The sequence below is a fragment of the Suricata suricatta genome, chromosome 7 (assembly GCF_006229205.1).
Source record: "Suricata suricatta isolate VVHF042 chromosome 7, meerkat_22Aug2017_6uvM2_HiC, whole genome shotgun sequence".
Taxonomy (NCBI): domain Eukaryota; kingdom Metazoa; phylum Chordata; class Mammalia; order Carnivora; family Herpestidae; genus Suricata; species Suricata suricatta.
The window spans coordinates 29,441,014-29,463,954 of record NC_043706.1 but is presented as its reverse complement, the minus strand read 5'-3'; the positions used below and the strand labels follow the sequence as shown (position 1 = coordinate 29,463,954).

General features: G+C 44.7%; 2 protein-coding genes, 1 long non-coding RNA gene and 2 other non-coding genes across 6 annotated transcripts; 4 read left to right on the top strand and 1 right to left on the bottom strand.

Moving 5' to 3' along the window:
• Nucleotides 1-7: 7 nt before the first annotated feature.
• On the top strand, nt 8-11,122 carry DDX39B (DExD-box helicase 39B). Of its 2 annotated transcripts, none has more exons than XM_029944407.1 (11): nt 8-97; nt 1,312-1,658; nt 2,628-2,755; nt 3,031-3,123; nt 5,413-5,596; nt 6,879-6,997; nt 9,042-9,173; nt 9,894-10,003; nt 10,102-10,246; nt 10,391-10,538; nt 10,874-11,122. In XM_029944407.1, the coding sequence occupies exons 2-11, from the start codon at nt 1,448-1,450 to the stop codon at nt 10,888-10,890; spliced, it is 1,287 nt and encodes a 428-aa protein (XP_029800267.1). In that variant the 5' UTR covers nt 8-97; nt 1,312-1,447; the 3' UTR covers nt 10,891-11,122. The 2 variants fall into 2 exon arrangements, with proteins under 2 accessions (XP_029800267.1, XP_029800266.1); XM_029944406.1 differs by having other exon boundaries at nt 15-97; nt 1,446-1,658.
• LOC115297315 lies at nt 826-903 on the top strand. The gene has a single exon (XR_003911402.1). It is a non-coding gene; the product is annotated as a small nucleolar RNA SNORD83 (small nucleolar RNA).
• LOC115297316 lies at nt 5,659-5,735 on the top strand. Its single transcript, XR_003911403.1, has one exon. It is a non-coding gene; the product is annotated as a small nucleolar RNA SNORD83 (small nucleolar RNA).
• On the bottom strand, nt 11,108-12,345 carry MCCD1 (mitochondrial coiled-coil domain 1). Its single transcript, XM_029944418.1, has 2 exons — nt 12,130-12,345; nt 11,108-11,616 (listed from the first exon to the last, which is right to left on the bottom strand). The coding sequence occupies exons 1-2, from the start codon at nt 12,283-12,285 to the stop codon at nt 11,431-11,433; spliced, it is 342 nt and encodes a 113-aa protein (XP_029800278.1). The 5' UTR covers nt 12,286-12,345; the 3' UTR covers nt 11,108-11,430.
• LOC115296024 lies at nt 12,279-22,486 on the top strand. Its single transcript, XR_003910692.1, has 3 exons — nt 12,279-13,283; nt 14,482-14,614; nt 21,831-22,486. It is a non-coding gene; the product is annotated as an uncharacterized LOC115296024 (long non-coding RNA).
• Nucleotides 22,487-22,941: the final 455 nt, after the last annotated feature.

Genomic DNA, 22,941 nt, shown 5'->3' with positions numbered 1-22,941 from the left:
GGGAGGACCGGGTAAGAGGGAAGCCGAGAACCGGAAGTGAAGGCAGATTCCCTCCTTCGTCGCTGTTGCTGCCGCCATATGCGCTTGCCTTGCTCAGGTAAGCTTTGGCCTTCTTTATCATCCGTCTCCATCTGCGTTTCTCTTCGGCCATCTGTCCCATGGACTCCTGATACCCTTTCCACAGGCTATGGTCTGGTCCCTGGGGCCTCGATGGGTTGTTATTTCTATTGCTTGCATCCGTTTTGAGCTCTCTAAAGAGTTACGGGGGGGGGCAGGGAAGGTAGGGGGCCCAATCCAAGATGGTGACCCCAGTGCCATTGTGTTCCTTTTGCTCCATCTTTCTTTGCTGGGCTCCTCGTTTATCGGAGGCCCCAGTGGTGGTGAGAGGCGGCGGTAGGTGCTCTCTGGATCTCGGCAGATTCCCCCTCATCTTTGGGTCCTCTTAATGACCCAAGGTGGGAATAGGAGGAGGAGCCGCCTTCTGGGCCTAGTTGGACTTTTTTTTTTTTTTTAACCTCGATTTATCAACCTTTACTGGGAACATTTTGCAAATGTTTATGCCTAATGTCATTGTGTGTTTATCGGAAAGGAGTCTCACCTGAGGAGTAATGAAAGGGTGATGAGACTCCTTACTAAAGTTTGCATTAGAGCTGGAGTGGGAGTTTATCTCAAATACCATTTTTTGTAATTGATTGTAGGCGAGGAGGTAGTATTCATCTCCGACCTGGTCATTTTTCTTAGTCTACTTCCTACCCTCCTTATTAATTTCAGAGGAATTTGTTAAGCACCAGAAGGAGGTTACTGAGGAGTGGGAGGTGGATGGCAGCCACATGATGTTTTTATTTTGAAAAATGAGCGCTTTGCGCAATGATGACCTTAATCTATCACCCTTGACTGATGGCTGCTTTGTTAGGGGTCAACACCTTGAGATGTAGGGAAAGCACAGAGTCTCCCTTTGAGGGTTATTCAGGACTTGTCTTTATCTTTTCTCCGTTCTCCACTCCCTTGATTCATTTTGCTTTTCATTTTCTGTTTTCTTCACTGTTGTTACTTACAGATCAGGAGTTGCTGGTTCTCTCCATCGTACTTCCTGGTTTAGGCTACTCTGATACTAATCTTTTTGGGAACTTGTGGCTTAACCGCCTCACCCGGGACCACTGTATTATGTTTGCTTTTATGTTTTGTGTTTATTACTTTTGTTTCCGGATAAAGGTGTCATAGTATAGGGAAAGTGGGGAAAGTGGGGATGGAAAACAGGTGGTGAAGGCTCTGCTTACGACTAATAAGTCTTTCATCTTTTTTTTTTCCTAGCTCTTCTCTCAGAAACTAGGTTGTTAGTTTGTTTTTTTAAACTGTTGCTCAAGCCCCCACTGCCCTCACTTGTTTTCACTTACCCTGCGTGAACCCCTCCTGAGACTCCTCCCCTTCTCCCCCTGCCGGCCCAGTAATGGCAGAGAACGATGTGGACAATGAGCTCTTGGACTATGAAGAAGATGAGGTGGAGACAGCAGCAGGGGGAGACGGGGCTGAGGCCCCTGCCAAGAAAGATGTCAAGGGCTCCTATGTCTCCATCCACAGCTCTGGCTTTCGGGACTTCCTACTGAAGCCCGAGTTGCTCCGGGCCATTGTTGACTGTGGCTTTGAGCATCCATCAGAAGGTAAATTTCCTGCTGGGCCTGGAGTATTCATTAGGTTCTTTAAGGGAACAAAAAATAGGTGTGTAAAACAGTTCCTCAGGTAATATATGTTTATTTAGAGTAGATCAGAAAATAAAGTATTAAGAACAATTTTAGCATTAGGAGAGATTTATATAGATTAATTTTTCATTCATGATAATATGAAAAAGCTGGTCATAATATGGAAAAGCAGCTTATAGGTTTGCTGTTTGTTGTGACTGGCTTTTCTCTTTGTCTTTTTTTTTTAATTTAAGTTTGTTTATTTGGGAGGGGTTGGAGAGAACGAGTGGGGGAGGAGCAGAGAGAGAAAGGGGAGAATCTCTCCACACTGTCAGTGCAGGGCTCAACGTGGGGCCTGATTCCACGAACTGCAACATGATGACCTGAACCAAAACCAAGAGGTGGATGCTTACTGACCGAGCCACAGAGGCGCCCCTTTGTCTCCTTGTTTTTAATTTTGTTACTTAGGCTTCTCCTTTTGAATTTCCAGACAGGAGCTGGTTGGACTTCTAGTCTCTATTGGGTCAGGCGAGCTCTGGTCTCTGGAAACCTTTATGGCTGATGGGTTGCTTTGGGTCAGCTACCAAGCCCTTCGTTTGTGTCTGGGTTATGTGGCCTAAAGATGGCAAGCTAAGTAGGAGAAATGACCTAGGACAGGCACTCAGATGCCATGGTTGTTACAGATTAAGGGAAAGAGTGTCAGGAGCACCAAAGGTGAAGTCTTGGTAGGTGCAAGAGGGTTGTTAGCAGGATGGGGCTGGGCACAGAACTAGGAAGGTTTGCTTTTGGGATGGATTTGAAGGAGCAGAGAGGTAGAAAGGGTCTGGAAGTTGATAAGAACCATTCATGAATTGAGTGGTGAGAAATGGGTTTGGAAAGGTGAAGAAGATTGTGGAGTTACTGGAAACTGAAGTCTAATTTATCTCTCTCCACCCCCCACCCCCCTTTTAGTCCAGCATGAGTGCATCCCTCAGGCCATTTTGGGAATGGATGTTCTATGCCAGGCCAAGTCAGGCATGGGAAAGACAGCAGTATTTGTGCTGGCCACACTGCAACAGCTGGAGCCGGTTACTGGACAGGTACACTTGGGGAAAGTGCTGTGGAAGACATTGTGGTTAGGAATAGTTGAGAAGGGTGTTTTGCCTCAGCCACAAGAGCCATGAATTTGTTGCTAAATGACCTCTGTTACTTCTGTCTGAAGGCCATACTGCATAGTAATTCTGTGGATAATGATTTAGATCTCAGAATTGAGGTCATTTATGGCCTGTCAGATGTGTTTTTGTGACCATCATTTCCCCAGAGGGAATAGTAAAGGGATATACTGTTTGTCTCTCTCTGTTCTCCCCACCCCAAGGTGTCTGTGCTGGTGATGTGTCACACTCGGGAGTTGGCTTTTCAGATCAGCAAGGAGTATGAGCGCTTCTCTAAATACATGCCCAATGTCAAGGTAAGCCAGGGTAAAGAGACTTGGGAGGGTGAGGATGTGGGGAGTTGGAGGCATTGAAGACTTGCAAATCAGCAACCTTCATGTCCATAGATGTTAAATTAACGTTTGTGTGAATGTCATTTATTTATGTGTTATATGGTAAGATTCTGCAGACTGGGTACACAAGGGATTTACAGTTTATGGTTCGTTTGAATACACGTTGTAATTTATGAGATGTTGGCTATACTCTACTTTTGGAGAATCTTTAGTTTGCCTTGAATTTTAACACGTTGTGTTAAGATAGCTATGTGACAGGAGACTGCATGGTTAGGCTCTGGAAGATGCTTACTATGCTTTTGTTTACTACTTTTTTACTCTGACTTTGAATGACTTAACTGTGCTGTAGTTGAGTTTGAGAATTTTGGGTGTGTGGCAAGAGAAGCTGGAAGCTCCAAAACATCTCTAGTGTGGTGTGTGAATTTTGAGGATTCTTGAAAAGGGCAGAAAATTGAGACATTTGGTGGCCACAACAGAGTAGGCTTGGGTTGTTTTCCATAGATACCTTGGTTTTTATAGTGTAGTTCCCAAACCCATAGTTTCAGCATCATTTGGAAGCCTGATGGAAATGCAGATTATATGGGTACCACCCCAGATCTACTGAGTATGAATACGCATTCAAACAAGATTTCCAGGTAATTGGAGTTTGAGAAGCACTGATGTGTAACTTCCTAGGAGGTGGCGAACAGTACTTTCGTTTGGATTCTTGTGACTTCCTCTGGTTACTCATTATTTTGTTTTAAAGGAACTAGGAATATTTTAAGTCATAGTGCCAAACTAAAAATAGTTTCTTAAAAACCAGAGTAGCAGTATCTGTATGGTAAACGTGTTTCGAGTAATTGAAAAAGTTTCGTAATAAGATTTGGGTTCTCCTATCTCAAATTGCACTTCACAGAAGGTAATCACTAGTTAATCTTTTTTGCTTTTTTCCCTAATGGTTCTGTGACACCAAATATTAGGCACCGTTCTCTCAATCTTTTCATGAGAGATGAGTTTATGTTATTTTGTTATTTGAAAATTTTAATTATTTAAAAATCTAAATGCTATATATGTGTGTCATGTACACCCCTGTTCTCACATTGTCAGTATCGTTGGCACTTACTTTTTGTCCTTTTCACTGCAGTGGTCTTGCTGCTGGTTAATTCTAAAAAGTTGAAAACCAGAAAAACGATTTCCATTGTTAGGACTGGAAACATCTATTGTGGGGCTTGTTAGGGAGCTATAATGCACTTCCTCCTCCGTAGATCCAACTCATCAGCTCATGTGGCTCAAAAGACAACATTCTTTCTTTTTTTTCTTTCTTTTTTTTAAGGTTTGTTTATTTCAGTAATGTCTATACCCAGTGTGGGGCTTAAACTTATGACCCCAAAATCAAGTTGCATGTTCTTCTGACTGAGCCAACCAGGTGCCTCAAAAGAGAATTTTCTTGGTGTTAAGGTCAAACGCAAATTGTCACGACATAATTCTTAACTTTCGTTTAAAATTGTGCAAAAGTGATTTGTTTAAGAGGTTGGGTAAGTTCTAAATCCTATCTCTGGATTCCTCCCTTCTTGGATTGTTTAAGTTGTTCTTTCCCTCAGTATTTCCTTTAACTGAAATATGAATTTGGAAGCTCAACTGACTGAAGTTAAACATTTTTGGCAAGAATTCTCCTTGGTTGATAATGCTGTGTACCTCCTGTTTTGGTGCAGATTTGGTTCTGTATTTAGTGACTTTAGTTTCATTGTGACAGTTTGATTCTGTAATTGATCTTCTTTTGAAACTAGAAAGCAGTTTCTGGTGTCATGTGATCTGTAGTAAGGTCTAGATCCTTAACAGATATTTTTTTAGTGTTTACAACATGGAAGTACTGTGTTTAGCAATAGGGTTTGTGCAGAGGCATTTAAAGATCTGAGTTCAGTTAAGAAACTTGATGTTCCATGAGCTTTTCATGGTGCTTTACACTCTGGTGATTTCTTGCTGTCCTCATTCTTACAAGGAAGTGTGGCCATAGCATCATGGGAAAGAAGATGATTAGATTGTCAGAGAAAATGCTCCTTCAATTAGCCACATAACTCTTGGAAAGTCACTTCTGTTTCTTAGCTTCAGTGTTTGGGGAATGTAATAAGAATTTTAGATTAGGTGATATTTGGTGTTCTTTTTAGCTTTGAAACACTCTAAGTTCATTTAGATTAAATTGAAAGGATGGGAACTGTGGGGAAATTGGACTGTTTCCTTCCTTGTGAGACACTGTTTTCTTCTGGGTTACTACAGGTCGCAGTATTTTTTGGTGGTCTGTCTATCAAGAAGGATGAAGAGGTGCTGAAGAAAAACTGCCCGCATATTGTCGTGGGGACCCCTGGCCGCATCCTAGCCCTGGCCCGAAATAAGAGCCTCAATCTCAAACACATTAAACACTTTATCTTGGATGAATGTGATAAGATGCTAGAACAGCTCGGTGAGTGGCACTTGAGTGGCAGTGCCGGCAGGGGGCTGGTGATCAGGGAGTTGCCCTTTAGAGCCAAATGATGTTTTTCTGATTCAGGAGCACTTTCGTGCTGGGATGACTCTTCATCTATCACCCATGACTGATGGCTCTGGCTCCCCTGTCGATTTTTTTAGGCTTTTTAAGCAACTTTGGTGAGCAACAAGAAGTGTATTTTGTCCTTTCTGTGATAGAGGTTTCTTTATCTTTGAGAGGAGTGACTTTGCTGATCTTAGACATCACTCATGCCACTATTCTCTTTTTTTGGGATTCTTACACTGGGTGTCGGGTGGGGTACCCTCTGGTGTCCTCTGCACAGCATTTATCAGTTTATAGTCGAATAGATCTTTAGATCTAAGTTCTAGGATTAATGTGGAGAGTTTATGGGATTTTCTGTATTCCAGTGTGCCATGTTGGATTAAGAAAGGAAAATTGTTTGTGAGAATCCACATTTAATAGATGAGAGAGTGGGGATGGATGTAGCCCCAGGGACAGGTCGTTCCAAATGATCTTTGATCATTTTAATGTGAGCTATAAGATGGGCTCCAAGGGCACGTGGGTGGCTCAGTCGGTTGAGCGTCTGACTTTGGCCCAGGTCATGAACTCACAGTTTGTGGGTTTGAGCCCCATGTCAGGCTCTGTGCTGACAGCTCGCTCAGAGCCTGGAGCCTGCTTCCAATTCTGTGTGTCCCTCTCTCTCTCTGCCCTTCCCCATGACCTGTCTGTGTCTCTCAAATAAATGTTAAAAAAAAAAAAAAAGATGGGCTCCACGTAGAGACGTTTTATTTGCCTGGCTGGATAGGAAAGTGTGATCCAGAGGACCCATGGAAGAGACTCTTGACAGCTGGACTGTAACTAGATGCAGAATATTTGGAGACAGCTCGAGTGTGGAGAGAAAGTAGGGAGAGGGCCTTGTAAAGAACTTAAGGATTTTATGCATCTGAGCCTCTGTAGTAGCCTTTATCTCCGTATCATAATTGTGAGCTTTGGGGTTTTTTTCCATCTCATTTCTTGTCTGGTTAAAACAGAGCTGGAATCTGAGTCTTTATTTCAGATTCCACTGTGTGCTATTTCCATTGTGTTTTAGTGGATGTGATTTTACAGTTGGAATAAATGGAGACCTAAGACAAATCTTACTGTGAAATGACTGTTGCTTACCCATTTCCAGCAGCCATCACCTAATCGGGCTATCTCCGGTTTTTGTCTATGACTTATGCTTCTTTGCTCATAGAATCTTTTTCATTTTTTCTTATAGACATGCGTCGGGATGTCCAGGAAATTTTTCGCATGACCCCCCATGAGAAGCAGGTCATGATGTTCAGTGCTACCTTGAGCAAAGAGATCCGTCCAGTCTGCCGCAAGTTCATGCAAGACGTAAATACCCTTCTACCTTCTCTCCCTCCACTCCCCGCCCACTGCCTCCTCCCCTTCCGCGCCCTCTTCCTCCAGACTCCCTTGTCCTTCAAGTGCCAAGAAGGGGGCACGTGCCCATCTGGGAGTGATGACTCCTTGAAGAGACGCATAGAGGCAGAGACAGCTAGCGTCAGGGTCTGCGCGGGCGCCAGGGAAACTCCGGAAGACTTGGTCGGGTTAACTTGAGAGCGGGTAGTATTCGACCTTTTTTTTCATCACAGCATTTTTGAACCTCTTCTTTTTTGGGAGAGGGCAGGATTTTCTGCCCTACCACCCACCCATCGTCTCCTACACACCCCTTTACAGCCACGCACCCTCAAGGTGGCATCGAGCACACAGATGGAGCCTTCTGCTCCCCAAAACTCCTAACCTCCCGGTGGCAGGAGAGCAAGAGAGGGACAGACAGATGGCAGGGCATGTCCAAAAGAAGAGCAAACAGCACAAATGAATCCGCTCCCTCCCCACCTCCAGGGGTGGGGGCCTTTGGCACCTCAGTCCCCGATCCCTTACTCCTTACCATCCATACCTCCTCGCACCCATCTGGAAGCTCAGTTGATGTGAGCCGGCAGCGGAGAAGCACCGTGGAGCGGCGGGGGAAGTGCGGACGGCACCCAGCAGTGGATGGCGGCAGCGGAGGCCGCGGGGAAACCTGACCAGGAAGCTGAGGACCAAACCAGCCTCTTTTTCCGTTCCCGGTTTTTTTCCTGAATCCAAGGCGTGCCATGCTCCCCGTTTCCCCCAATATGTGTTGGGGGGAGGGGTGTCCTGAAAGGGGGGGTAGATTTTTTTTTCTTTTTTAAGACAGTTTTTTAATACTCAAAGGAGAGGGATGTGGGAAAGGTAAAGTGAGGAGCTCCACTTGGAAGTAACCAGGTGGGTGTTAGGGTTTGGGGCTGGACAGGGCCTGTCGTATAAGTAGTGCAGTGTGTTCTTTTCCCATCCTGTACTGCTCCATCCCGTGGGATGTTAGCTGTCTTTAGCTATAATTGGGGTTAGAATTAGACTTGAAGGAGGTCATGGAACTTCTTTTTGTAAAGCCTTCCTTTGCTAGCCTGCTCGCTTTCTGGGATTGGGCTTTTGGTTTTCTCCTGTGACACACATCCTTTCCTAAAATCTTAGACCCTGGGTGTTCATGTTAATTATGTCCCCAGGTTAGTGAAGCGTGCTAGGAAAGTTGGGCTCTGGAGTGGAGTCTTGTGTCAATTTGTTTTTTTATTTTTTATGCTACGTTCCTCCCCTTCAAGGGTTATGTGTGTATGTGTGTGCGTGTATGTATTTTTTTAAAGATGAGTGTATATCTACTGCTCTGAATTTGTTTCTTAGCATCGTCTATTGGTACCTTCAATGTAACACTGTCGTTGGTTTGACTCTTAGTTCAGAGACCAGTGTCCTCTAAACTATTCTCTTGTGGTTGGATGGCAAGTTGTTACTCACCTTGAGTAATGCTTTTCTTTTTACGACGTTTTGATTGTGTCCATTGTAGTAGTCTGATCTTAACAGGTGTCCACCCTGCTAATGTGGATATGATTCTCTTAGTTGAGAGAACACTCATGGAGCAATTTCTATCCTCCTCGTATTATAACCAGCTTTGGTGGAGTTACTCTGACATTGAGTCACCGTGTGCCACCAGTTCCTGAGTGAATCACATTTGCCTTTGGGGGATCATCTCCCATTGTTTTCTTTCCTCTACCGCCTCCCTTTGAGTGATGGCATCTTGCCATTGGGTGGTCTCACTGCTCCTTTACCTCCCTGCAAATTTCTCTTCCCACGACAATTTATAGTTGGGAAGTCTTAAGACATGATAGGAAGGAAATTAGATCTAATGTGGAGGAGACCACATTAAAATGGGGTATTTTTGGGGATGTGGTGGGGTTTTCAATCTTCTCTCTTCTCCCCATCCCCCCCATGGGGTGTATTGGAGATCAGTTCCTCCACCCCCCCAGGTTTAACCCCCCCACTCTGCCCTCCTCCCGTTCCCCACCCCTTCCTTCCCCCTCCCCCCCAGCCAATGGAGATCTTCGTGGATGATGAGACGAAGCTGACGCTGCATGGGTTGCAGCAGTACTACGTGAAACTGAAGGACAACGAGAAGAACCGGAAGCTCTTTGACCTTCTCGATGTCCTTGAGTTCAATCAGGTCAGTTGTTCAAGGTCCAGTAGGGGGATGAGCACGTCACCAACTGTAGCAGGAACCTGGCTAAGTACCCTTTAATTGAGGATATGACCCGTGTGATGTGAGAGAGAATGGTGGAGAAATTGTCTTTAAATGACACTTTTTTTGAGTGAGAATGTCTTTTGGGGCTGAGCAGGAACAAGGTCGGAGCAGCTGCTTTTCTGTCCCATGGCTGTCACAGCCGGGTATTCAGTAAATAAAAATTTTAATGAAGAAAATGCTTGAGGGGATTTAATCTAAAAGTTCCAAAATAGCTTGGGTTTGTTTCTTGGGCTGTTTACCAAGAAGAGGCGTTCCATCACTTTACCTGTTGTGTGGTTTATTTGCACCAAAAACTTTCTAAAATTAAGGTAAAATGTTTATGTTTGATGTTTTTGATGAGGAGGAAATATTGGTGATAGTCTTTCCAGACTTTCATTTTTACCACTCTCTCATGAAGTAGCCTCATTCTTGTCTCAGCACACCTGGTGGTTTTGGTTATTCTCTGTACCTTCTCTGCAGCATGCCTGCTCAGGAGAAATCAAAGCTGAGTGATAAAGGCTAAGTTTGTATTTGGAACCGAAGAGGAATATATGGGTGGAGTAAGGAATTTCTTTAGAAGAGTATAGTTACTGAAAATCCTCTTTGCACATAATCTGTCTCACATTCCACATGGGCCTACATCCCCCTACTCTCCACACACAGGTGGTGATCTTTGTGAAGTCTGTGCAGCGTTGCATTGCCCTGGCCCAGCTTCTGGTGGAGCAGAACTTCCCAGCCATTGCCATCCACCGAGGGATGCCCCAGGAGGAGAGGTGAGTCAGAGATGGAAAGAGGTTTTGTGTCTTTGGGAAGGAAAAGAGACCATTGAGAGAAAGGACTCAACATTTTTCTAATTTCCTTTCTCACAAAGGCTTTCTCGGTATCAGCAGTTTAAAGATTTTCAGCGACGAATTCTTGTGGCCACCAACCTTTTTGGCCGAGGCATGGACATTGAGCGGGTGAACATTGCCTTCAACTACGACATGCCTGAGGATTCTGATACCTACCTGCATAGGGTAAGCTGCACACCCACACGGGCATCCCTGTGTCCCCTCCCACCCCCTGGTTCCTTGTCTTCATACCTTACATCCTCATCCCTTCTTTTTTGGGTGTCTTCCTACTTTGGGGTCTTCTCAGTGGCACTCTCTGTCTCCTTCCAGGTGGCCCGAGCGGGCCGTTTTGGCACCAAGGGCTTGGCCATCACGTTTGTGTCAGATGAAAATGACGCCAAGATCCTCAATGATGTGCAGGATCGTTTTGAAGTCAATATTAGTGAGCTGCCTGATGAGATAGACATTTCCTCCTACAGTGAGTATTGATCTCATGAGACTGGCCTCTCAGTTCTTCAGTCTCCTTGTTTCTTAGTGTCTTTGTCTTAAATCCCATTGTGTACATAAGGTCTCTGGTGCGTGACAGGCAATTGACAAGGTCATGTTTCCTCTCATCTTGATGCCTTGTTGGGATGTGTAGTTGACCTTTATGTGGGGTCTTTTTCTCTTGGCAAATTATTTCTTTCCCCACTCCCAGTCTGTCCTCTACCTACAAACTACACAGACATCTGCATGTATTGGGGGGTGGTGTTTATGTGAGCCGTGCCATTTCTATGTCTTAGAAATTCTAATTGTGCCATGTTGTTTCTTCAGTTGAACAGACACGGTAGAGGACTCACCCATCGTTTTGGAATGTGACAGTCTGTCCCTCTTCAGGAGATGACAGCCGGCACGGCGGTGAAGGAGACACTACTGCCACCTACCCTGGCAACCCCCAACCCCTACCCCATGACTTCCCCCCTTTTGCATCACCACCACTCCCTAAACGCCTATTTCCTGAATTGTCTGAATTTTTCTTTTTTAACAAAACTAAAAAACACACATGTCTGTGGTGTCTGTAAATGCTCCATCCCTTTATTGGATTTGGGGTGAAGGTAGGCCATGATTCAGTGTATATTTCTAAGGAACTGTGTGCCGGACTGTGGGGCCCAGGTCCATGGGGAGGGATTAAAGGTGGGAGGAAGTGACTGAGAAGACGCCTGTGGAGACCATGGCTCCTTGCTACTCTACAATTCCGGCCCTTTTTGGACGTGTCTTCTATTTTTCTTAGCAGCTTGGGAGGGGCTCGGATGTTTCTGATCCAAAGGCCCAGTGTGGGTGGTGTGTAGTGTTTCCAGGGTTGGAAGGTAAAATGGGAACTGGTAGAAAGCTTAAGCGTCTCCTAGGCTCTCACGATGCCTCCTCATCTGTTCCTTCAGCTTCTGGATCTTGAGCACCAGGGCCTGTGCTTCCCAGGCCCCTTCTTGCCCTTCCAGAAGGGCCTGGTACAGCTCCAGCTGCTGCTCCAGCAACTCTTCAGCTTGGGCCAGCTCAGCTGTGGGGCGGGGCTGGGAACCCTGAGTGAGGGGGGCAAAGGGGAGGGAGCATCAGCCCCGGGCATGGGGCTGAGGCTTGCGGGAAGTCAGGTTTCTGCCTCACATGTTTCAATCCCACTATATTAAGGTCATCTGTACTGTGAAGCCAAGGTAGAGTTTGGTCTGGGGGATGGACAGGCCTCTGGGGGTAGTTTGCTCAGGGGCTATAACTGAACTTGTACAAGGAAGGGTATGGGGTCATGAGAGGACTGGCAGTCCCTCCTCCCCTCCGCCCCCCCACCCCGAACTAAGAAATGATTAACTGTTAGGGGAAATTCCTGTTCAAGGACCTAATGGACTCTGCAAGGAGGGAGTGCTGTGGAGAGAATGAGCCCTGAAGTCTAGAATGGGTTGGAGGTGGGGAGGGTGCTGAGTATCTGGGGATTAGAACTAGGACACAGACTTAGGAGTGGTGGCATCTACTTGCAGGACTGACAAAATCAAAGGGATTCCTTCATGTCGGCCTCCCCCCTTGTCCCCACTTGTGCCACTTACCTTTGGGGGCGACCTCTTCTCACTGCATGTGGAGCTGGTCTGCTCTTTTGTGCTTGCCTTAGGGCTCTGGGAGCAGCACCTCTGGGGCCCCAGGGGCCAAGAAGACAGAAGGAGGCGGCGGCAGCAGCATGAGAGCCAGGGCAGAGGGAGGACCATGACTAGTGTAGCAGGGAGCTGTGTGAACCGCCTGACAACTACCAGGAACTGGCTCCTTCCCTCCAGGCCTTGGCCTCGCTTCAGTGACTGGCCCTGCCCAGGGCCCTGCCCCTATCTTCACCTCCCTCCCAATCTGGCCCTAGACAATCTTCCTGAGGTGGAAATATTCCTGCTAGTTGAGGCAGACCTTGCTTTAGAACACTGGTGCCCAGCCCAAGATTTGTATCTGTTTTTCCTCGTATTAGGTCTTTTCTCATTTCAGTTCTGCAAGGTGCAGGTTACATTGCTGGGGTGCAGGAAACAGGCTCAGAGGGTTTCATTCAGGATTCATTCAGCCAGTACCTATTTGGGCCCTCCCTGGGCCACATGTGCTCAAGGTCCACAGCAGGTTAGTAGAAAAGCCTGGAGGGTTAATGTCCAGCCCTATCTGACTTGAAAGCCTGGTTTAAGTATCGATTATCCCTTTCTTTCCTTTTTCTCTTCTTGCTGCCCAGAATGACATTTTTTCCTGTTTGTTGTGCATTACATGTTATAAGGGTTTGCATTCTCTGATAGTTCTGGGCTCTGTTGTGTCATTGTACCCTTGGCTCCCGACAAGAGCATGACACTGGTAGTAGGTTTCAAGCTTTGTTGAACTTGTGAGCCCTCCAGATTTGTACAAGAACAAAAGCTCTGTTGACACACCATGTACATGTGATGTGAGCATTTATACATGTTGGCTTTCCTGCAGTATGTTCTGAAATGTCTAGTGGCTGGAGGGCATAGCCACATCCCTGTGGGCAGAGATGGCTCATAAGGGAGTGGATGGTCCCAGTTTTGATCATCTGGGAAAAGGTAGACCGTCAGGCAGAAAAAAGTACTTCAGAAGACAAGATGGCTCAAGAACGGACAGCTGCTAGCTAGTTCACTATCTTTGTGACATCATGCTGAATTTGGAGGGAAGATGGCTTCTGCCATAGCATGGGGATCCAGGGACAGGGAGGTTGACTTTCCTGCAGGTCAGTGGCTCTCAAACTTGGGGTGGTGGTGGTGGTGGCGGCTGAAGCAACTTTAGATGAGGCTAATGACTTTACATTCCCCATTAGCTGACATGTTTCCACTTTTAAGTGGGAAAAGAAACCAAGAACTTTGGTAGGATTTGAGGGGGGAAAGAAGCTTTCTCATATTTCTCAGTTATAGGGTTATGCATGATTCATATTTGACTTGCAATGTATGCATGGCTTAAAGTCTTTAAAAAATTCTTTTTAGCATTTATTTTGAGAGACAGTGTGAGCAGGGGAAGGGCAGAGAGAGAAGGAGACACAGAATCTGAAGCAGGCGCCAGGCTCTGGGCTGTGGGGCTCACACTCAACAAACTGTGAGATCATGACCTGAGCCAAAGTTGGCTGCCCAACCCACTGAGCCACTCAGGCGCCCCAAGTCTTTTTCCTTTTTTTTTTTTTTAATGTTTATTTTTGAGAGAGAGAAACGGAGACAGAATCTGAAGCAGGCTCCAGGCTCTGAGCTGTCAGCCCAGAGCCTGATGTGGGGCTTGAACTCACAAACTGTGAGATCATGACCTGAGCTGAAGTCAGAAGCTTAACGGACTGAGCCGCACCAGTGCCCCTTAAAGTCTTAAGAGGCCCAAACTACTCTTGTTATGGTTGTGGGAAACTATCCAGTATAAGGTCAAACTACAAGCAACTAACATTGAAGCTAAACTAACCACATTTATAAATTAAAAGCAAGATCTTAATAGCCATTACAAAAATACATCAAATTGTCTTACAATCTAAATGATGCACTAATAACAAAATATCCTTTCTGAAAACTAGGCATCTGAGTTTCTATTTTAGGTAATGAACTCTAACATGGACTAACCTCCAATAATTTACAGTGGGTGGTCCTAAACCCTGAGTTAAAATAGTCTATGGATTTGGGTTTTGTTCATCTGTGAGAATTAGTATAAAGGAAAGGCTGCTGTTTGAGTCAGCTCAAATCTATTGAATGAGTTTTGGATCTCATAGTCATAGAAATGAAGGAATGAAGATAAATCTATGTAAGCCGGATTACCTAATTTTATACTACTACGTGTATTTATTTTTGTTATTCTTGGGCATCTCATAGTGTCTTAATAGTCTTTTTCCCCTTTTACATGAAAAGGCTCTATGTCCAATAGACACTTAATCAAATGAAAGTTGGGCCTGGCTTTTGCAGGAGGAGCCTGTCTTCAGCCAGAGACAAGCAGAGAATTATGGGAAGCATCATCCACGAGGTCAAAGGGCTACAGAACTCCCCGAAGCCAGTGTGCTGATACTGCATGCTTACCCAGCAGATTGGCAGGACTGAGGTGACTGATATTAATTATTGTCCCCTACAACTCTTGCAGAGGTGGGTACTTAGAAATATCGAAGTCCACTAAACCTGCTGGGCAATTTTTGTTCCTGTCATAAGTGATCTTCAAGGTTATTAGAAACACTTGAGTAAAGTTATTTCTGCCACACTTCTCCACTATAAAGTAGTGATTTTGCATTTAGTAGTAATTTTTTTCTTTCCATATTCTGTTCTTTGGAAGTGAGTCACCCAAGTCCAGTCCACAGTCAAGGAGAGAGCAATCAAGTTCCACCTCCTGGAAAGGGAATTCTCTTCATATATTACTTGGAATTATTCTGTAAGGAAGGTTTGTCCTTTCTTTCCCCATTTAAATTTTTTTAATTAAAAAATTTTTAATGCTTATTTTTGAGAGAGAGAGAACATGAGCAGGGGAGGGACACAGAGAGAGAAAGACACAGAATCTGAAGCAGGCTCCAGGCTCTGAGCTGTCAGTACAGAGCCTGATGCAGGGCTCAAATTGATGAACTGTGAGATCATGAGCTGAGCTGAGGTCAGATGCTTAACTGACTGAGCCACTCAGGCACCCCTCTCTCCCCATTTAAAAAAAAATTTTTTTTTAAATGTTTTATTTATTTTTGATACAGAGAGAGACAGAGCATGAGAGGGGGAGGGGCAGAGAGAGAAGGAGACACAGAACCGGAAGCAGGCTCCAGGCTCTGAGCTAGCTGTCAGCACAGAGCCTGATGCGGGGCTCGAACCCATGAACGTGAGATCTGACCTGAGCCGAAGTCGGAGGCTTAACCGACTGAGCCACCCAGGTGCCCCTCCCCATTTTTAAATGTATCAATCATTTATATATATCTGTATGAACTCAATACTTTAAAAAATATTTTAGGTTCCAGTCCAGTACTATGGCTATTTTGCTGCTCATATTTTTCTAGCCCTGTTCACAGGGAGTTCTTTCATGCTGGCCCCTGTGTCCCTTTGACGTGTCCCTTTTTTGGGGAGGTGCACTTCCTCTCTGTCATTATGACATTCCAGGCTCATCTTGTATTTTATCTTTCTTGGCTATAGAATCAACTTTTTTTTTCTTGGGAATTCTGGTTCCTTTTATTGGAGAATGATATTTAGAGACCAAGATCTGGGTACTGGGTGTTCATTTTACTTTTCTAAAGAGGACAAAGAGGTTACAAGAGCCGCTGAAGCTCACACAGGCAAGTAAGTGGCTCCCATTTCAGCATCACATTAGAGTTTGTTCAATGTAGCCTTAATACCTAGTGTATAATTTTTTAAGTGTTTATTTATTTTTGAGAGAGAGAAAGAGAGACAGAGTGTGAGTAGGGGAGGGGCAGAGAGAGGGAGACACAGAATCTGAAGCAGGCTCCAGGCTCTGAGATGTCAGCACAGAACCTAATGTGGGGCTCGAACTCACAAGCTGTGAGATCATAACTTGAGCCAAAGTGAGATGCTTAACTGACTGAGCCATCCAGGTTCCCCCAATTCTTTTTTATGGCCAAGTAATATTCCATTATATAAATATACATATACCACACCTTCATCCATTCATCTGTTGATGGACATTCTTGGGCTACTTCCATAATTGGGCAATTGTAAATAATATTGCAATAAATATATTCTTTTGAGTTAGTGTTTTCATAGCTTTGGGTAAATATCCAGGAGTGTAATTACCAGATTTTAGAGTAGTTCCATTTTTAATATTTTGAAGAGTTTTCATGCTATTTTCCACAGAGGCTGTACCAGTTTTCCTTCCCATCAATAATGCATGAGGTTTCCTTTTCTTTTACATTCTTGCCAACTACTTGTTGTTTCTTGTATGTTTGATTTTAACTATTCTTTTTTTTAATTTTTTTTAACATTTATTTATTTTTGAGAATGAGAAACAGACAGACAGATCATAAGCAGGGGAGGGGCAGAGAGAGCGGAACACACAAAATCAGAAACATGCTCCAGGCTCTGAGCTGTCAGCACAGAGCCTGATGCGGGGCTCGAAACCATGAACCATGAGATCATGACCTGAGCTGAAGTTGGACGCTCAACCGGCAGAGCCACCAGGCACCCCTGATTTTAACTATTCTGACAAATATGAGTGATATCTCATTGTGGTTTTTATTTGCATCTCGCTGATGTTGAATGTGTTTTCATGTGTCTGTTGGCCATTTGTGTATCTTCTTTGGAGAAATATCTGTTCATGCCTTCTTTTTTAATTGGCTTATTTGGTTTTTAGGTGTCAAGTTGTATAAGTTATTTTTTTTCCATGTTTATTTATTTTTGACAGAGAGAGAGAGACAGGGCATGGGTGGGGTAGGGGCAGAGAGAGAGGGAGACACAAAATCTGAAGCAGGCTCCAGGCTCTGAGCTGTCAGCACAGAGCCCCATGCGGGGCTCAAACCAATGAGCTGTGAGATCATGACTTGAGCTGAAGTCAGACACCTAACTGACTGAGCCACTCAGGTGCCCTGAGTTGTACAAGTTCTTTATGTATTTTGAATACTAACCTTGATTGGATATGTCATTTGCAAATATCTTCTCCCTTTAAGTATTGTTGATTTTTTTTTCTTCACTGTGCAGAAGCTTTTTATTTGGATGAAGTCCTAAGAGTTTATTTTTCCTTTTGTTTCCTTTGCTTCAGGAGACATATCTAGAGAAATTACCGCCTATGCTCTCTTCTAGGGTTTTTATGGTTTCATGTCTCACATTTAGGTCTTTAATCCTTAATTAATAGAGAGAGTGAGAAGGAGAGAGAAGCAGATAAGAGAGATATAGAATCTTAAGGAGGCCTCATGTTCCGGGTGGAGCTCAATGTGTAGCTTGACCCCACGACCCTGGGATCATGACCTGAGCCGAATCAAGAGTCAGATCCTCAACCAACTGAACCACCGCATGCTCTGGTCCTTAATCCATCTCGAGTTGATTTTTGTGGATGGTGTGAGAAAGTGATCCGGTTTCCCAACACCATTGTTGAAGAGACTGTCTTTTCCTCATTGCATATTCTTACCTTCTTTGTCAAAGGTTATTTGACTATATAATCATGGGTTTCTTTCTGGGCTTTCAATCCTGTTCAGTTGATCTATGTGTCTATTTTTGTGCTAGTATCATACTGTTGTTGTTGGGTTTTTCATACTGTTTTGAAAACAGCAACTTTTATAGTATAAAATCTGAAATTGTGATACCAAGAACTTTATTTTTCTTTTTCAAGATTGCTATTCAGGGTCTTCCTTGGTTCCATATAAATTTTAAGATTGTTTATTCTAGCTCTGTGAAAAATACTGTTGGTATCCTGAGAGGGATTGCATTAAGTCTGTAGATTGCTTTTGGTAGAATGGACTTTCAGACAATATTTTTTCTTCCAATCCATAAGCAGGGAATATCATTTCATTTGTGTCATTTTTAATTTCTTTTATCAATGTTTTATATTTTTCAGAATACAGGTCTTACACCCCCTTCATTAAGTTTATTCCTAGGTATTTTTTTTTTTTTTTGTGCAACTGTAACTGGGATTGTTTTCTCAATTTCTCTTTCTGCTGCCTCACTGTTAGTGGATAGAAATGTGACAGATTTCCATGTCACCACTCTATTTAATAGTGCCACTTGTCCCATTACCTTACATTCATCGTCAACTTTGCATTAGCATCTCCAATCGCTAATATACTGTGAAGGTTTCTTTTTCAAAATGGCCATCTGTACTATCTTACCATCTATATAGAGGTGGGGGCTAATTCCCCCCTTCTTGAATCAGTGACTTTTGTTTTTGAGAGAGAGATAGAGAGAGAGAATGCACATAAGCAGGGAAAGGGCAGGGAGACAGGGAGAGAGAGAGAGATTCTTAAGCAAACTCCATGCTCAGCGCAGAGCCCAATGCAGGGCTGAATCGCACAACCCTGAGATCATGATCTGAGCTGAAATCAAGAGTTGGAGGAGGCCTAACTCACTGAACCACCCAGGTGCCCCATCAATGACTGGTTTTGATGACTAGAACATGAGAAGGTAACACTGCTTGACTTCTGGATTTCTGACATAAGATGCCTTGTGATTTCTGACTTGGCTGCTTGAGACACTCCCTCCTGGAACCCAGGTGCTAAGCTGGGAGCAGCCAAGCCATGGGGAGAAGCAGGTGGAGGAGAACCTAGATCACCCTGCCAGGGCCCCAGAAAGCTCCCAGCTGATGACAGTACCGCCTGCAGCCTCATGAGAGAACCCTCTTTAATGTTCTGGACCAGTTGGGCCTCCAGATGACGACAGCCCCAGACCATGTCACAGGGAGCAGAAGAGCTGCTGCTGAGCTCAGTCAATGCAAAGAACGAGAGCTAATAAAACAGGATTATTTGGGATTGCTACCTAGCAACCGATAACAGGAACACATAGTACGTAATACCACAGTAATACTATTATTATGTTTTTATTGTCTGTTTTTCCTATGAGACTGTAAACATCAGGAGAGCAGGCGTTTTGCTGTTTTGATTAAATGACTACCAGACCTAGAATCATGCCTGGCACAGGCCCTCACTGAATATTTGTGAATAAATGAATAAATTCTGTGACCAGTTTCCTTAAAGTGGGTCTGGGACTGAAAGAGCTGAGTGGTGTTTGGTTTTGGAGGTTGTCTTGGTCTACTTGAGTGTTTGTCACAAAATACCAACATTGGGTGGCTTAAACAACAGACTCTCTGGAGTCTCTTTTATAAGGACCCTAATCCCATTCATGGGGGCTCTACTCTATGATTTAAACACCTCTCAAAGGCCCCACTTCTAGTATCATCACACTGGGGATGAGATTTCAAGATTTGAATTGGGAGAGGGGGCACATTCCGTCTATAGCACTGCCAAAGTTTTGGGTCATTGGTTCGGGTAGAAATGAGATTTAGGACTGGGGAAGCAGCATGAGTTTCTAAGTTCAGAATCTGGGGGGTAGCAGACAGGGCCTGAGGGGTCCAGTCCGAGGGTCTGGGCACTTGGGTCACCAGAGAAGAAAGATGCAGGACCCCAGACTCCTCGGCAGTGAGTTATGGAGAGTGTAGGGACCGTTACTGGGAAATGGGTGGTCAGTACCCTGGGTCTTATTCCTGATGTCCTTGTAGCCCATATTGGTGTCCAGCCCACACTACATGTTCAACACATGGCCCTCAGGGGCCTCCCAGCTTGGTGCACAGGCCCTGCTCGTCATAGAGGAGGAAGAGACAACTGAAGGCCACGACAACTGGCCACTCTGGTCTGGGCTCAGCTATGGTCACGAAGTATTAACACAGGGAGTGGGACCCTGGAAACCCTGGGAATTTGGTATCAGAGTTGGTCCCTACAGGCCTGGCACCACATCTGCCGTTCACTCTCTGTGGTCCGGCACCCAGAAAGCCCTCTGCAAACACAAACAGGTGTTCCTTAGGCCAGCTCTTCCTGTGCCACTCGTTCCCGTGACGCCATCTTCCCCTCTGATGTCCTTATTTACACCCTAGCCTCACTTCCCCAGGAGCATCCTCTCTTTTCTAGACCCAGTGCACTGCAGACTTCTGTCTCTCATCCTTCATGACAAGTTCTGAGACTTACTGAACTAAGTACAGCACCAGAGGCAGTGTAAGAAGTGACAGGGACTTAGGAATCCTAGGTCCCATCTTTGGATACAGGGAACCCAGTTTCTCTGTGGGGTCCATCCCAGACCTGGGAACCCGCTGCTATTGCCTGGAGACCTTGCTGTGCCTGAAGGGCAGAACCAATGATCACTCAATGGAAACATCTAGGTTATTTTGGATTTCGGGAAACATGTTGCACCCCAATCTGACACGGATAGGGGCAGTCTCTTGTGTTCAAAGCCCTGTTCTCGTGCTGAGAGCAGAGACCTTGGCAGGTCCTGGCTGAGCAGGAGAGCTGGGTCCTCATCCCTGTGACCACGCGGGGGCGCTGCTGCCGCACTGCTCTTGCACTCGGACCGAGCAGCCTGGGAGAGGCTGGGCTGTTAAGTTGCTCAGAAGATGCTGACCGAAGGCTGGGCATCGTCAATAGGGGAGCGAATCAGCTTCTGAGTAGCCCTGGACTCCACAGGAGTCAGGTCAGGAATGGAGCAAGAACTGAGAGAGGAGAGCTCAAGGATCCTTGTGCCGTCCCTGAGGTTTGCGCTGTCTCTGAGGTTTCCACTTCCCCACTACGACTCCTCTCTACAGCTTCTTGAGGACAACACTCAGGAAAACCGAAAAGAAACATTTTCTTTTCCTACTTCTTTTCAGTACTCTTTCTTGATTTCCACAATAACATTTGTGTAACTTTTTCTCAAGAAGCACTGGGTGTTATATGGAAACTAATTTGACAATAAACTATTATTTAAAAAATAAATTTAAAAAAAAAGGAAGGACACATGAGAAGCACTTCCTTCCATGACATCTTGTCCAGTGTCCTCTCTGAGAGGCCCTCCTGGCACTAGCCACCACATGTTGTGCCTCCGGCCTCCCTCTCACCCCCTGGCCTGCATTGCCTTTGTTCATACCCTGTTCACTGATACACATGTTAAAGTATATTTTGTTGTTTGTCTGTCTCTCCTTGAGAATACAGCATTATGAGGACCAGAGTAGAGATTTTGGTTGTTCACAGCTGTATCTCCATTGTCTTGAAAGTGCCTGACTGTTGAATTTAAAACATTTATTGGGGGCGCCTGGGTGGCTCAGTCGGTTAAGGATCCGCTACGGCTTAGGTCATGATCTCATGGTTCGTGGGTTTGAGCCCTGCGTCGGGCTCTGTGCTGACAGCTAGCTCAGAGCCTGGAGCCTGCTTCTGGTTCTGTGTCTCCCTCTCTCTCTGCCCCTCCCCTGCTCACACTGACTCTGTCTCTTAAAAATAAGTAAAACATTAAAAAATAAAAAAAAAACATTTATTGAGTGAATGAATTAGTGAATGCAGGTTCAGACTGACACACTCACAGACATGTACACTGCTATGTACCAACACGCAGACACTATCTCACTGACACCTGCACACAGAACATGTAACGTCACTCCAGCCAGTCGTAAGAGCTTACTTCCAGTTTAACACACACCTTACTTGTTGACCTAAGGCCTTTGATCTGTAACAGAACTAATTTAATTTTCTTGAAGCTTTGCAGACAGTTGGCCTTGAGGAATGAAGAACTAGAACTTTCCCTGGCCTCAGAGGGCAGCAAGTCTGTTAGAAGCTGCCACTGCTGTATGATTAGCCTAGCAATTCTTTTAGCAAAATGTTTCTTCTTTTTTTTAGGTCACACAAATGATTTCATGACCTCCCTTTGTGTGCGTATCTGTAGACCTGGCCCTTCTTGCAGAAGAGCAGAGCCCTCCTGCACGTCATTCGACAAGAACTAGACCCTCTCCTACAGCCCGGTCGCACTGAGACCATTTGGAGCCGGCCCCATCGAGTCTGCGCGTGGTCAAGACATGCTGCAGGCCGCTGCGTTCCCTTTGCTGATCAAGTACCCTGAACCCCTTTGAGAACCTCCGGGCCAGGCAGAAACCTCAGAGTTGACTTTTGTTCAAGAGCCCTCCTTTTCCCTGGGTTGCTGGCCTCCTGGGTGAAGTTCAAGTTTCTTTCCAATCAGAACTCATCTCTTGAGTAAAGATCTTTCAGGCTACCAGAAGCCGAACTTGGATTCAGTAATACACACACACTGACAACACATTCTTACACAAACATGCACTCGAAGCCTAATTTTCATTCCACATTATGTTGTGAACATGTCCCAGGTCATTATGTGTGATTTTAAATATTTTCTCCAGATTATTGTGAAAATTTCCAAAGGTACCTAAAGTTCGAAAGAATAGTACCCAGCACCCTAGACTTAATCAATTTAATATTTTCCTTATATATGTAATAAACTGTGTTTCTTTTTTTAGTTTTTAAACATTTATCTTATTTTATTTTTTGGCAATAAATTATATTTCTGTAATTTTGCAGAAATATTTGAAAACTAATGCCAACACCAAGACTTTTATCCCTAAGTACTTCAGTATTCATCTCTTAAAAATTAATTTTTTTCACTCACTATTGTTACACAGTTCTCTTAGTTGTCCTCCAGAAGTCTTTTATTTGGAGGACAGGGTTGCTTGTGCCGTCTCTGAAGTTTCTGTTTCCTCCAGGCAACCTTAATGGTAACAGCGGGAAAACGGAAAAGTAGAAACATTTTCTTCTATTCCCTACTTCTCAGTTCTTTGAAATGTAGTTTTTAATTTTTTAAAAATAGTCTTAATGTTTATTTATATTTGAAAGAGAGTGAGCAGGGAAGGGGTAGAGACAGAGAGAGACAGAGGGTCAGAAGCAGGCTCTGCACTGTCAGTGCAGAGTCTGATGTGGGGTTTGAACTCAGGAACCGTGA